Below are 15,613 nucleotides of genomic sequence, written 5' to 3'. Positions count from 1 at the left end.
GTGAACATTTCTTTTCTCCCTCCACTTTCTCACGGGGTGACACTGGGGATGTCAGTGGGGTTTGTTCCACGTTGGTGCTGGTAACACCCATAGAAGGTGGGCTATATTACTTACATGATATGCGGTCTCAAGGGCTTGAGATATGAAAGAGAGCAATACTATCAGTGCAATTACATCCTTTTCTTTATCAAGTGTTCTGCCTACCCTGAAGCCACATGGGCAGTAAGCAGAACTTAATCAAGAACTTATGCCTGTGCTAACTCTCATCTCTAAGTGTTAGCCAGTTACTTTACAACACATTTTCTTTAAATGATTATTGTCATAACTGTCCAGGTCTCCATGTGTGGTGGTTTTACCTCAGCTGGCAACTAAGGCCCACACAGCTGCTTGATCACTCCTTCCCGGTGGGATGGGGGAGAGAATCAGAAGGGTAAAAGTGAGAAAATTCATGAGTTGATATAGACGGTTTAATAGGTAAAGCAAAAGCCACGCAAGCAAATGAAGCAAAATACAAAATTCATACACCACTTCCCATCGCAGGCAGGTGTTCAGCCATCTCCAGGAAAGCAGGGCTCCATCACACGTAATGGTGACTTGGGAAGACAAATGCCATCATTCCAAATGTCCCCTCCTTCCCTCTTCTTTCCCCAGCTTTATATGCTGAGCAGGACATCATAGGGTACGGAATATCCCTTTGGTCAGGTGGGGTCAGTTGTCCCAGCTGTGTCCCCTCCCAATTTCTTGTGTACCCCCAGCCTGCTCATTGGTGGGGTGGGGTGAGGAGCAGAAAAGGCCTTGGCTCTGTGTAAGCACTGCTCATCAGTAATGAAAACATCTCTGTCATATCAATGCTGCTTTCAGCACAAATGCTAAACATAGGCCCATATCAGCTATTATGAAGAAAATTAACTTTATCCCATCCAAAATCAGCACACTGTGTTAGGAAAGAAAATGATGAGGGAAGGGACCATTTAGCTCCATTCAAGACACTGAAGAATTCTTCTTCAGAAGTCTTCCCAGAAGCAATTTCTTTCTTCACGTTGAAGGTCACCTTAATCCCCTTAATGACTGAAATGAAGCAGCCTATGATGTTTCCTCAATGGGCTGTTGAGGCCTGCTTCGTACTTCAATATGTGAACCCTACTGGCGTGTCTGCTGTTGCACAGATTCTCATGTCCAAATCATGCTGTCAAGCTGGTGCTCAGCTGAACTAAGTCAGAGTAGTAGTTAATGTCAAGGCTGATGACTCTCTTGACAAGATCCCCCCATATACTATGGGGAGCCACAAGGCTGGGGCAGTTCCAGAAGCAGGTCACTAGCTGAAGAGGTCAGTGGTTTTCTGGAAGTTTCTATAGATTCATGGGTGGGGTGGGTACACCAGGGCACACCAGAAATGTGGATTTCAGAAGCTTCTGCTAGCTTAGTACTACACAGATTAGGGTTACTAGCAGTGCCTACCAGCACAGCTCTGCCACTAGTTACGTGTTACTAGTTGCTAGTTCTAGCATAGGATCTTCACACAAGATGCTCAAGAGCTGCATGTTGACCACCACTCATCAAACCCCTTTACATTGCCAGGGGATCTAATCCATGCAGACACTTAGAAGGTGAGAGCCCTGTGGAGAGAGAAGAATTACAGTCCCACAGTGATTGTTTTACTCTTACATTCTGTACTTGTTGCACTCGATCTAAGCAAAGACTGTGGTGGATAATTATATTCAGTCTCCCTCCTCTTGAGATTTCAACAGGAGAAGGTGTTTTTCATTTGCCGTGTTAAAGTGACACATTGCAGTGCAATTCTCTGCTGTGCTATAGCCATATTCCACCCAGGGCTGGAGGCTTTTCAGGGCTAGATGGAGTGATTATCTTTATGTTTAAAGCTGCTGCATCTCATTCATCACTTTGTTGCATCATGCGTGAACTTATCCTTTGAGATGAAAGTTGCTATCACAAAAGAATATAGTATTAGTATTTTGCTCCTTTGTTTTCATAAATATTCCCAGTAACTGGAGGATTTTCTTCATTATGAACAGCAGAAAAATCTCTAATGACATCGGAAGGCTTTTCCAATAAAGTGGGCTGAAAGGCACGTGAGTGCTCTGAAAGCAAATACCATTTGCACAGGAAGCTGCTGATAGCCTAAAAGATCTATATTCTGTTTCTGATCTGTGTTGGATTCCTACATCAATCTGAAAAAATCATGTGGGGCAAATCAAGAGTTGGTGTGATTTGAGATAGCATCTTCAAAGTCAAGGAGGCTGCAGTGAACCGATGCTGCTTTAAAACAGCTGAGGATCTCTCTTAGTCCTGTGCTTCATTGCTCATGCGTAAATTGAGAAAATTAACAAATTCTTGGTATTTTGCTATGGCTGGCCAAGAAGTTCTGCATCAGAACTGATTCTGGATTTTAAAACAGCCTTTTGATTAAAAGTGGGGGTTTTTGCCATACTATTGCTTTCTGATGAAAATGTGATTTTTTTAATCTGAAAAGACAACCACTGGAAAAATGAAAGTTTCATCTCTGAAAGAGATGTTTGACATGGCCATTTCACTGTGATGCCACCACTCTTCTCCAGAGGCTGGACCCTCTGGCCCGTACCACCTGCGATGGTGAGTCATTGCCATGGGACCGCCTGCAGGGACAGGGTGACTCGGCAAAACGAGAGGCCGTATTGTGTTATGGGGGATGTAGTCCTAGCCATCACCAACACTTTCTGCGCAGATAAATAAAATAAAACCAAACGCAAACAGAATTATTAGTTAATTAGAGATTCTCAGGGTTAAGAATGAGCTATTCCCAGAAAGGTACAAGGCTTAGCACAATGCAGCTATAGTCTTGGTTGGGGCCTCCAGGGATAATTCTAAATAAATATAAATAAATAATGAAGAAACTATTCTTTTTGGAAAGTATTTTCTTTTTTCACCCCCTTTTTTTAAAACAACCCCATCCAGCTTTTATTTTGCCAGTTTTCTTTGCTCATTTGTTTTTCCCCCAACGTTGCACTGCAGTATCAAAATGTGCACACTGCACTGAAATTTCTCCCTTACCCGTCTCTATGAAAAATGTAGCACATTCATCATCAGAGGGAAAAGAGCTTGGTCTTTTGCACAAACAGGCTTTTGAGGAAATTGATTTATAAGGGGCGGGAAGCAAATGCAAGGCTTTTACTGCTGAAAGGTACCAGGAGTAATCAGCATGGTCAACAGAAGCAATTATACATGATGATAGTTTCAGAGGACCACTGAACAGGAGAGAATCATTTTTGGGGAGGAGAAGGGCACTGAAAGCAGCATTTCAAATACAGTGAAAACCTGAGAGATAATTTAAAAAAAAAAAAAAAATCTCAGTTATCTTTGGGGAAGAAAGGAGACAAACAGATGTCCTGTGGATCTTGATAGTACAATGATGATAATTATTTTTATTAGGTGATCGGTTTCACCATGTGATGAGTAGGACATGAACATCCATTTACCATCTATGTAATGATGGTACTGACTAATGCATAGATATTCTTTGTTAGGCAGTTAAGCATGAACTGCAGGTTGCAGAATAATAGGAAATCTGTTATGCAAATATCTATAAGCTTTGTATGATAGGTTGTAATTTATCTGGTCTGATTTTCCCCAATAATTCTATGGATTTTTTGAAAAGCCTTTACAAGCTTTCATGTTTTGGGGTTTTTTTGGCTATTGTCCTCTTTTCCTTCTGAAAATGGGATGAAGGAATTTTAAAAAAGAAATTATTAGGAAAGGAAGAAAAATAATGTAGATAATTTACAGGAAAAGATGGCTGCATTTCTTGTTGAATACTTTGTGGGGTTTATGGCAGGGCTCTAGTCCAACCTCCCTCTAGAAGCAGACCTACACCAGCACTAGATCAGTCAGCCACAGTTTTGTCTAGCAGAGTCTAAAATGAGAGATTCTTCTACATCTCTGGGCAGTATGTTCCAGTGCTGCATTAACTCCAAGTGAAGAAGTTTTTCAATAAATCATTTGATCTTCTCAAGCTGTGAACTGTCTATTACTCCTTGTTTTATCATCTGTTTCTAAAAAGAGAGTTTCTCTCCTTCATATTTGTAAGTACCATTTAAGCAGTTGTAGGCTGTAATTAGATTTCCCCTTGGACTCTTCTTTACCAGATTAAACTGCAGCTCCCTCCACTTTATAGGACTTGTGCTGCAGGCCCTTGACCATCTTGGTAGCCCTCAGCTGTGCCCTCCCCAGTTTCTCAACACCCATCTTTAATTGGGTGTCCCTAAAGCTGGCAGGGAAATGCAGGTGCAACCTCGGTAGTGCCAAGAAGAGGGAAATATTAACTTCCCCAGCCTACTGGATTTAGCCCAGTATGCAGTTTGTGTTATCTCCAGTGAGAACATAGAGTTGAGGCACATTCAGCATGGTGCCCACCATAACGCCCAGGACATTTCTAGCAGCTGTTTTTCAACTGGTTGTTTCCAATCTTGTTCTCTCCTGGTGCAGAACTTTGTTCTTTTCTTTATTGCACTTTATGGGGTTTTTGATGGCCCACTCCTCATGTTTCTCAAGGTCTCAGTGTGTTGAACACAGTCCTCTGGTATAAAAATTGTGTTATTTTCTACTGAGAAAGTTGGAACCATCTGTTTTTTCTATACGAGGATGTCCCAGCCTGGTAAGCAGAGTCTAAGCAAACTATACTTCACAGTTAGGAAGAAAGGGGGGGTCATAAACAGAAACAGTATCCCATTTTCTGTTTTGTGATGAAAAAACTCAAAACAAACACTACATAATGTTTTTTTCATTATCAAACAAAATCAAACAGAAACAAAGTGATCACAAAACAACATTTAACAGCACTTTTTTTTTATCAATTACATTTTTTCCTTTGGCTAAAATTGACACATTTTGTTCTGACCTTAGCTTTGAAAACTATTTTACTTTATTTTCATCGTTACATAAAGGAACTCATTTAACTTCAAATGAAGTTAAATGAGAAAAAAAGAATCAGAATGCTCTTTTTAAAAAATGAGAAAACAGGACATTTTAACACAACCCAAACCATTCCTCTGGGGATTTTTTAAAGCTTTTTTTTCCCTCTTTTTTAATGATACAGCCAAAGTGATTTGACTTCAACAACAAATGGCATTTTAGGAGCAGCTTAAAAACAATTTAAATGAGAACTCTTTAGCTGACAATGATTACAACTCACTGCTTTTTGTTCATAACCCCTAGACTATAATCCCATGCTCCAGGGACTTCTCTTTCTTTATTTCTCCACCCTGTACACATTATCTGTATTGTTTCACCCTAATACTCTCTGGGTTTCATTTCCTATATCGGAGCAGTAACAACCATGGAATTAGTGGGCTTCCTGGGGCAGAATGAGAGACCAGTGAGCTAATGGACATCACCTTCCTTTAGCAGAGCACTGATGGCCTCACACATCATTGCTGTTTCTCCATCCTTCCAATGAAAAGCTTTGTAACGTCATTATAGTTCAGAAACCTCTGTATTTCTCCACGTTCTTGTGTGTTCCAGATGAGTTTAAATCGTTCATGAAAAGGCTACCTAGCAACCACTTCCTGACCATTGGGAGCATCCACCAGCACTGGGGGAATGACTGGGATCTGCAGAACCGTTACAAGCTGCTGCAGAGCTCCCTGGAAGCCCAGCGCCAGAAGATCCAGCGGACTGCCCGCAAACTCTTTGGCCTCAGTGTCCGGTGTCGGCACAATCCTAACCACCAGCTGCCTAGAGAAAGGTTCGTTCCTCACTCCTTGGGGATGGGTGTGGTGTGATGGGTGGCTGATGGAGCTGAGCCTGGGCTTGGGCCTAAACCCAACAGCCAAAGTGTTTGGATACAGGGTGTGCTGACATGGAGGTTTGGGGGAAAACGGTAAAGTCTGGGATTGGGTTGAAATTTCTGGAGGTGTAAGTAACCTTTATCACATCCCTAAGCATAATCACATCCCTTCAGTGTGGTCTTACATACCCAGGTAAGGGCAGCCGCTTATTCTGTAGCGTTCTGCAAGAATATTACAGGGCTGACATTGACAGCCAAGCAGACTAAGCTGCTTTTTAAGCAGTTTTGCCTCATGTACCACAGCCAAACTTTAAGCTTCCATTTGCTGTTAAAGTGGACATATGGAGCACAAGATGCTTCAGCCCATTTTTGAGTTGTGCTCCTCAATGAGTACAGCCAGAGTGAAAGAGAAGCTTTAGTTTTACTTGGAATAGAGCACATCTCTTCTACAAAATGCAGAGTAAACCTGCACTGACCAGAAGCCTCGCAATGTTATTACAGATGGAGAGAGTAGATTTTCCATTACAGCTACAGCAACTATTGATATCCAATAGTCACCTCCTGCTGGCTCCTTTCAGCCCTGACCTATAGCTGAGTTTGAGTTTGCTTCCAATCATTTTTGGAGACTTGCATCCATGAATTTTAATAAACATCACTTGCTGTTTCTTTCTACGTTGTCTGGAGTGAAGTAAAACTGAAAATCTTGGAAAAAAATTAGTCCAAGTGCCTTTTCTTCCATGCTCTCTTGGAAGGGTCAGGCCAAGTTAACATTTGTAGAGAAACTGTTTTTTCACCCCCTTCATTAGCTAAATATTCAGACTCAAGAGCAAATTAACTGATTGCTTGCTGTCTCCTTTTGTCATCCAGCCCCCTGGCTGCTAAACACACCGAGTTTTCATTTCATCACTCTGCAGCTCAGGAAAATTTTCCAGGGCTTAACATCTCTTTAATTACCAAGAAATCTCATATTACTGGACAAAGACTTGATGGACTTCCTAGGGATGAGAAGAAATATCTATTAAGTTTAAGAGATTATGAAAAAAAGTCTTTGGAGAACTTCCTAAAATTGGCCCATTCCTGCCAATTGGCTGAGCTGCTATAAACAAGCCAACTGGTGGAGGAGTCACAAGCATGTCCAGGCATTATTTTGAGTTGTGCCACAACAACAAAGCGAAGCAGCAGCGAGCAAATATCCAGCCAACCATGTTTCTGCAAAGCATTCAGATAAATATGTCTTTAGCATTTCTGTTCTATTTTAAAAAGTCAGCCACGCAGAAAGGGAGCCTCCAACTAATACTATAAAATCTGGGGGAAGGAGGACGAAATGGATGATGGCAGCTGGGTTTTTAACTGACTGATGTGCTTGATTTGTTTAAGTCAACACCACCAGGCATATTATAATTTCTTTTCTTATTTGTCATTCTGCATTTGTAGCTACACAGGGGAGGGGCTCGGTAGACAGATATGTAGTGGAAGAGGTATGCATTTCATCGTGCTTTACACAGAGCTTGGAAATACTCTAATTTTCTAATTGTTACTGCACAGAACGACAGATGCTTATCAAGCGTGCCAGTGGCTTTGAAAGGATGGAAAGGTTCTATTAAGAGCAAGCCTCTCTCTCTTTAATACACATAATAGTAAGCCAGTATTATATATTCAAAAGCAATGTAAAAAAGAAATAGGATTGCTGTTGATTGTCTTCAGGGAAAGGAAGAGTTGATGTTTCCAAAAGAAAGAAAAAGTAGGGATTTTGGCAATTAGGCTGATTCTCCATGACCTTTTGCAATAGCTAAGAAGGAGATATGTGTGTATATATATATATATGCATATGTGTGTGTGTGTATATATATATTTGTGCTGCACTGCTTTTGCTTAAAAAACACCTCTTTGCAAACAAGTTTGTTTAAAAAGAAACCACTCCTCAGTTGTTAAAGCTTCCATGTTGAATGAGCACCTATAGTTGCATTTTAAAACTCTGGATGTAAAATATAAATAACATCCAAAGGAATGGGGGGTTGATACATGTTTTGGACTCCAGCCAAATTGTCATTAGTTAAGAATACATCTCACAGCTGCTGAGAATAAAAATAGCATTTTTTACTTCACTGTTCCATACAGAAAGTCCAAAAGTACCTCCACAGCAGCTAGTGCTGGTTGGAAAGTGAAAGGTGAGTTTGAAAAGGAAAACTTGTTAAATCCCTACCTTTTCACTTACAATTCTAAAAAAAGAATCTCTCCTGCTGGATTAGGGTTTTGGTTGTGGTTTTTTTTTTTTTATGGTTTTATTTTTTGGGGGTTTTTTGTTGTTTTTTTTGATTCTGTATGGTCTGGTTTTCTAATCAGCTCAGACACCATTTACAACAAAGCTGCATCTTTGTCTCAAGGGACACCCATCAGCCTCTTTCCTTCCCCAGACCTGATTAATCCTGAAGAATGACAAGTCAGGAGGAAAGAAAATTATTCATCACCTTTCTGTATAACCTGACCTCTGCTTCTGGTCTGAAAGCCCAGCACTGTCCTGCAAAACATTTTTTTTTTTTTTGTCATAACAGATCGGTTTCAAATGGTGAAACAGCTCTGCACGATTACCTGGCTTTCAGGTCCCAACATTGCCAGGGGACTGCATGTCTCCAGTGAGCAACAGCAGGAAAATACTGCAAAATAACCCTCACTCACAGCTTTGCCTGGATGTAATTTTTTTTTTCATTTTAGTTTTGGAATGTAAGATATTAAAGTTAAACGTAAAATTTCTTGACAGTGACCCTTGAAGACGTCGTTTTCCTTTTTTAAATTCCACATGCACTAGTACTTTATACTTTGAACTGGCAAAGGTAGCGAACGTTAGGCAAAATCACTTTTACAATGATATTAAGAGGGACAAAGATAAACTGATGACTCCTTAATGAAAGAGAAAATAATTAAAATGAAAACCTGTGGCTACTCTGCTACTGGCTTTCAGCTTTGAAACAGTGGCTCTTTTCAGCTTCCTTCTGCCCTGACATCTCTTGGTTATATTCACACGAATCTCAGCCATCATAGGTGTGTGTTTTAAGAAGTTATCTCCTGTCACATGAAGGGCTGTGACTCTTCCTACATATATTCTTATTCTGTCCCAGTTGCAAGACAAAAGGGGGTAATTTATACCACTTTTTTCCTCTCTTTCACCCTATCACATTCCATTGTCATATTTGTAGCCAATGCCCAGTTCTGCCCTGGATTCTGCATTTTCATTTAATTATGTCCTTTATTGCTGCCATCAGCAGATGGTGGGTAGCCTTCTTTTCTTTTTTTTTTATTTCTGTCCTACTTATGTCTTCTTTGCTGAATGCTTACACACACACACACCAAAAAAACCCAACCCTCTTTCTCCTGATCTCCTCCCATCCTTCCTCCACAAAGTTGATCTGGGGAACAGGAAAATTACTAGTTTTGATTGCAAGATATCATCCAAGACTCCTTTCTCGTTTTGCTCTGCTGACTGCCAGTATAAGAGAAGGATAGAAGGATAGCATTTTTTTTTCCTAAGACAGAACACACCTAAGACAGACAGGGTATGGTCATCTGACTCTAATTTTTATTGTGTGCCCCGCTGTGTAGCCTGGCAGTCCTTGTCCCATGAATTCAATGACATCATCAACATGTAAAATATGTGTAAAGCATCAAGCCAGCACTACACAAATACACTGGGAATCCTGTGCACGAGCGAGTGCGTGAGGAAATCAGGAGAGTCCTGTTCACTTACACAGAGCTGGAATTGAGATCCATGCATGGGAGTTGTTCAGCATGTGTTTGGCTGTCATTTGCACATGCACCTGTATGAGGCTGTTGGCAGCTGTGTGAAAGTGGTGGCAGAATGTGCACACACACACACACTTCTGACAGTGCCAAATACCTCATCAAACCCACCTCAGAAACCACCTTTAGTCCTATGAGCAACCACTACTACCTCATCTGGAAGCCCAGTCCCATAAAAAGCAACAAATGTGACCATGGAGAGAGCTGTGGAACTCAGGGAAATACTGTCCTCACTTCACAGACAGGGGTAGGGATGCTGAGAGGGTACCTGATGGTGCTGGACGTTACCATCTATCTGCCACCAGCCTGCTGCCTCAGCTCTTCATTTTCTTTGTGCCACCGGCTTGTCCTTGTTTTGGTAGAAATTATGGTAGGAGTGGTCCTAGGGATGAGGCTTGGGGCTGCAGGAGATATTCCCTTCAAAGCAACCTCTGATTTTCATCACTGTCATCAAGCCCAATCATGGGAAGAGGCAGCATGCAGGAACCTTGTGCTTCCCTTCAGCAATTTCCCCAACCCAGCGAACCCAGGCAGCCAGTGTGCGTATATCGGAGGGGTGCTTTGGTTTTAGTTCATCCTTCACTTGCTCATTATCCCTCATCTTCATGCTTAGATTAGTGGTTAGAAGCAAAGAAAGATGCTTTCAAGGAGGTGCGCGGAGGAATCAAGGTGGGTTCACAGCACCTTAGGGAGACTGGAAGTTGGAATCTGGGTGCCTTGCTACATTCAAGTGCATCTGGCTGGCTTTCCAAATGGAACTTCAAGGGTTCAGATGGGGTAAAAAAAAAATGTTGTATTGCTGAAAACGTGAGCAAAAAACTCACCTATGAGCAGAAGGCAAACTTGGCCCCCAGGGGAGGGTTTTGAGAGTGCTTCTTGCTGTCAGCAATGCCATCACACTGTGCTGTGCTGCCCCTACCCTCCCAAGCAGAGCTGTCCTAGAAACCAGGAGGAGCCCTGTGCACTTTTGCTAGGGATCAGGGCTGTCACTCTCTCCCTCTACAGAAGGTATTTATAGAGGTCACTGTCCTGCTCCCAAGCTCCCCAGCCGACCTTGTCTTTTCCACTAGCAGGAGAGCTCCTGTTAGCTGTGAATAGGGGAAAGAGACCCTGACAGCCCTCTAGCAGAGGAGGAATGTGAAAATTCTCTCTTCCCACATTCAAGGCTTCAGAGTTTTCCTGCTAATGCACTTCCTTTTTCCTCATTTTGTCTCTTTTTTTCCCCCCCCTTTCACTATTTCTTCTTGCTGCTTTTCATTCCTGCCTGTCCTCTGTCTTTCAGTTGTTGCTGTTGTTTCAGTTTTCCCCTTTCTCCATTCCTATTCCTCCTGCCCATTGCATTTCTCTCATTTTTTCTTTTACCTGAACATTTCCCCCCTCTTTCTTCCCCTACCCTTTCTGCTTCTGCTCCTTGATTATTTCTTTCCTTCCAGTGCTTTCCTCTGTCTTATACTCATCCCTCCACTCGCTCCCTCCCCCTAATCATCTTGCTGTTCTTTGCTGCTGTATCATTTAATGCCTTCTTTGATACAGCCTACAGCTTAATGATTATTCGGAGGTCAGGCGATGCAGGTGCCATGAATTTCACTAATCCAGCTCTGAGAGCCTCTGTCCATAATCACTCCTCCCGTTCTACAGGGACTGAATCCTAATTTGTCATTAGCCAGTCCTCTCACTGCAGTGCTACCAAGAACTTTTTGCCCAGAGGAGACAATGAAGTATTCATTAGCTGAGGGGAAGGCGGAGGGGAGGGAGCAGGCGGCTGAACAAGGCGTTCTGCTGAAGGCTGCTGAGAAAGGAGTCGCTGTGCTGAGATTTCCCGGGTTGGTGAAGATGGGGGCAGCAAGGCAACATTGCAAGTGGGTTATACAAAAAGCAAACGTGGGTTAGAGTGGCATTCATTAGGAGTCGTTCCAGGGCTGCAGGACGTGGAGGTGAGGGCGCTGATATAGCAATTATGGGAGTGGTGGGGCCTGGGAATGGGCAAGTGTGGCTGCTTGTTAAGGGGAGAGGCTGTAAGAGGAGGTTAATTAGCAGCAGGGGTTTTTTTAAAGGAGAAGCTGTTCTAGCAGCTTTGCCTCTATGCACCCTGTCTTCTACTCTCTCTTCTGCTGTTATTGAGCTCTGCACCATAAGCAGAGGTTACTACTGGCTCTGCCTCATCCCATTACAAGTCTGTTATTGGAGAGTGGGGGGAATTGTCAACGACATGGAGAGGAGTTTTCTCCTGCCAGTCTAGGAGTTAGCTGACCTGCAATGTCTGATAGCACCTCAGCCTCTGGCATGGCTTTATCAGCTCCATTCCCATGGTTGAACTTTGTCACTGTGGCACTGATGGGATCCTTGGCAGGCAACTCTGCCAGTCTCGGCTCCTAGAGCAGTGTGAAGAGACTTCAGATGAACAGCTCTAACTTCTAGCTATTTCTTAGAGGGCTTTTGCTCTCCACCAAAGGAGTAAACAACAGATGAAAGAATCAATCTAGAAATAGACTGGAATAGCTCCCAGATGCCACAGCAGGGCATCAGTGTTCTGAGAGCTCTGCCTCAGATATATCCCTGAAAACACTGTGGCTCTAGCAAGATGCCAACATGAAAGACTCTGTGAGGCTCTACAATGCTAATGCTTTCTTACTCCTACCTGCAGGACAATACAGGAATGGCTTACCCGGGTCCAGTCGCTGCTCTACTGCAATGAGAATGGGTTCTGGGGGACCTTTCTGGAAAGCCAACGGAGCTGCGTTTGCCACGGTGGCACCAGCCTGTGCCAGCGCCCCATCCCCTGCATCATTGGGGGCAACAACAGCTGTGCCATGTGCAGCCTTGCCAACATCTCTCTCTGCGGCTCATGTAACAAGGGCTATAAGCTTTACCGGGGTCGCTGCGAGCCTCAGAACGTAGACTCGGAGCGGAGTGAGCAGTTCATCAGCTTTGAGACGGACTTGGACTTCCAAGACCTAGAGCTGAAGTACCTGCTGCAGAAGATGGACTCTCGCCTGTATGTGCACACCACTTTCATCAGCAATGAGATCCGCCTGGACACCTTCTTCGACCCCAGGTGGCGCAAACGCATGTCCCTCACCTTGAAGAGCAACAAGAACCGGATGGACTTCATCCACATGGTGATTGGGATCTCCATGAGAATCTGCCAGATGCGCAACAGCAGCCTGGACCCTATGTTCTTTGTCTATGTCAACCCGTTCAGTGGGAGTCACTCTGAGGGCTGGAACATGCCCTTTGGGGAGTACGGCTACCCACGCTGGGAGAAAATCCGCCTCCAAAACAGCCAGTGCTACAACTGGACCCTGCTACTGGGCAACCGGTGGAAAACCTTTTTTGAGACCGTCCACATCTACCTACGCAGCCGGACTCGGCTGCCCTCCCTCCTGCGTAATGAGACTGGCCAAGGGCCCGTGGACCTTTCTGACCCCACCAAGCGTCAGTTCTACATCAAGATCTCAGATGTGCAGGTGTATGGCTACAGCCTGCGTTTTAATGCCGACCTACTGCGCAGTGCTGTGCAGCAGGTCAACCAGTCGTACACGCAAGGTGGGCAGTTCTATTCTTCCTCCTCCGTCATGCTCTTGCTGCTGGATATTCGGGACCGAATCAATAGACTGGCGCCTCCCGTAGCCCCAGGGAAGCCCCAGCTGGATCTGTTCTCTTGTATGCTCAAGCACCGCCTGAGACTCACCAACAGCGAGATCATCCGTGTGAACCACGCTCTAGATCTGTACAACACCGAGATCCTCAAACAGTCGGACCAGATGACAGCCAAACTCTGCTAACCCGGACTTTTCGATGGACATGTTGGTGATTGATCCTTTTGCTGTAAAAAAATAAAAGAGAAAAAAAAAAAGAGAAAAAAGTAAAAAGAAAGAAAGCAAAGCGGGGGGGGAAGTAAAGAAAGGGGGAAAAACAAGATTTGTAAAATGTAATTAATATACAAAAGAGAAAAAAAAGAGGAAATTCTTCATTTGTTGAAAACTAAACCCGTTCTAGCAGCTGTATAAAACTGTCAGGCATGTTTGTTATTTCTATAATCCATCATAAAAGGGTAACACCTTACTCTCTCTTGACCTTGGGGGTGTTGCTTGCTAGTCCTCAGGGGCAGCAGAGTAAATAAAGGGAGGAGCAGAGAGAGGGAAACTTCTGTAATGAACTGTAAAGTTTTCTGCTATGCAGGTGCCAAGACAAAGACAAACAAAAAAAGTCAAAGCAAACAAACAAGAGTTATATGTAAATGTAAAAGAACTGCCATTATTCCTATAGTGGGAGTAAATGGTTAAAGATAAAAGATATTTCTTCTTCTTGAGATTTATGCCAGCTTTATGTTGAGTTATTCATGCAGCCTGTGCTGAGCTTTGCTGGAGGACAGAAGGTGATGGCAGTCCTTTGAGAGTAAAACTAATGCCTCATTGGTGAGAAGACACAGGAGAGGTGGCGGGTGGGTGCAGGTCTAAGGTGTCTCCACTTTGGGATTTCCATCTTGGAAGACTTCTCACCAGAGGTAGAGTCTCAGCATTTGCTGAAGAATAGGATGTGTCAGGTGGGGTTACTCTGTCAGATTAATTTGCTGAACTGGAGTTCATGCCCTGCCACAGACTGCTGTTGCCTTCAGTGATGTCAGAGCTTAACCCCTTGAGGATCAGCACCTGTAAATCTTCGGAGTCACTCATCTTTAAGGTACTTCAACAGAGTCCCTAAACCAGAGAAAGCCAAAATCGTATGCCAGTTTGATAAACCTAGACTTAAAGGCAAACCTGAATTTGGCTTTTTGCCTCATGTTCTGGGTTTTCCGATAACACTGGGCAACCCTCATCACCACAAAAATCAAAGCACAATGCAAGAAAATAGATTTCCAAGGAAACCTAGAGACACTGAAGGGTACACGTGTCATTTTGGGGTTTTGGGGAAGGAAAAATTCCATTTACTTTCTTATGTTTCTGTGGCTGTGAATAATATCCTTGTTTCACTTACACTTTCTTTGTCCACAAAAAAAGAAGACAGAAAACAGATGAGAAAATTTTATTAAAATATCTGCAAAAGCACTAAAAAGGAGTGGGGGGAAGGGAAGAGCACAATAACCAAATCTACCCTGAATTTGCAGGATAAAGCCAAATTTAAAAGGGTGGAGTTATCAAAAAAATAACTAAAATAACTAAAAGGTGGGTAAAATTTTGTGGAGTGTGTGTGTGTTCACGTGTGTTTGGATTTTTAAAAAATAATATATTGAATGGAGCGTATGAATGTAGGATCAGCTGAGCTGGGTGATGAAGCCTGGACACAGTGGGAGGGGAGTAGTGGTGTGTTTCTCTTAATCTCACTGGTTTTTAGTTAATGTTGATTGTGAGAAGTGCTAACGAGAGACTAGAATTTCTGCGCTCCTAGAAGGGAGAGAGAAATTTCTGATCCTGCTGGCTTCTAGAGCTGGAGGAGTATCCTGGGGAAAAACAGGCCTGAGCAGGAGGGACAGCCCTGATTCAAAGTCCAAGATTCAGATCTGGCTCGGGGTTTAACGTGTTGATTCAATCGAGTTCAAAACAGTCTTGTAGAAATTTTGACCTTCTTATTTGGAGACTTTGGCTCAGAATCTGAGAACATCAGTTCTTCTGGAAAGAGCTAAATGCATTGTGGTGTTATTCATGTGACACCAGGGACTTAGACAATGAAGTTTGACTTCAGGTTTAGTTTAAATTGTGTGACTTTGGTTGATACTCATCCAAATTGAGAAGACATTAGATACCGTAAGGAAAATATGCATTCACTGGACTCTCCTGCTGAACTAGCAATTGAGGGCACAAGAGAAAAAAGAAAGGAGTCCTAGTCACAAAAGTACACATCAGTCCCTCTCTGTCTACCAAAAAGGTGGGGAAGTGCATGCATCTGAAGAAGTGCTGAGTGAATTAAACAACGAAGAGGTTTCTAGGGACATCCATCAGTTTCCATTGGTAGTAACTTTGTGTTTTCCCTAACTTGCATTGAGATCTCTTTCTATCTCTACTGGTCAGTTTCAGAAACAAGAGTTTTCAAGTTTGCCTA

The 15,613-nt window shown here is 43.1% G+C and overlaps 1 protein-coding gene across 1 annotated transcript in view; it reads left to right on the top strand.

The window, feature by feature from the left end:
• The window catches only part of BRINP1 (BMP/retinoic acid inducible neural specific 1), an 89,594-nt gene extending 75,701 nt beyond the window's left edge, over positions 1-13,893 (top strand). The window contains exons 7-8 of the mRNA XM_074846419.1: positions 5,515-5,737; positions 12,219-13,893. Coding sequence (XP_074702520.1) covers positions 5,515-5,737; positions 12,219-13,359 — 1,364 coding nt within the window. The 3' untranslated portion in view covers positions 13,360-13,893. The remainder of the gene's footprint in view (positions 1-5,514; positions 5,738-12,218) is intronic.
• The last annotated feature ends 1,720 nt before the right edge of the window (positions 13,894-15,613 follow it).

The sequence above is a fragment of the Strix aluco genome, chromosome 20 (assembly GCF_031877795.1).
Source record: "Strix aluco isolate bStrAlu1 chromosome 20, bStrAlu1.hap1, whole genome shotgun sequence".
Taxonomy (NCBI): domain Eukaryota; kingdom Metazoa; phylum Chordata; class Aves; order Strigiformes; family Strigidae; genus Strix; species Strix aluco.
This window is presented reverse-complemented; position numbering and strand designations above follow the sequence as displayed.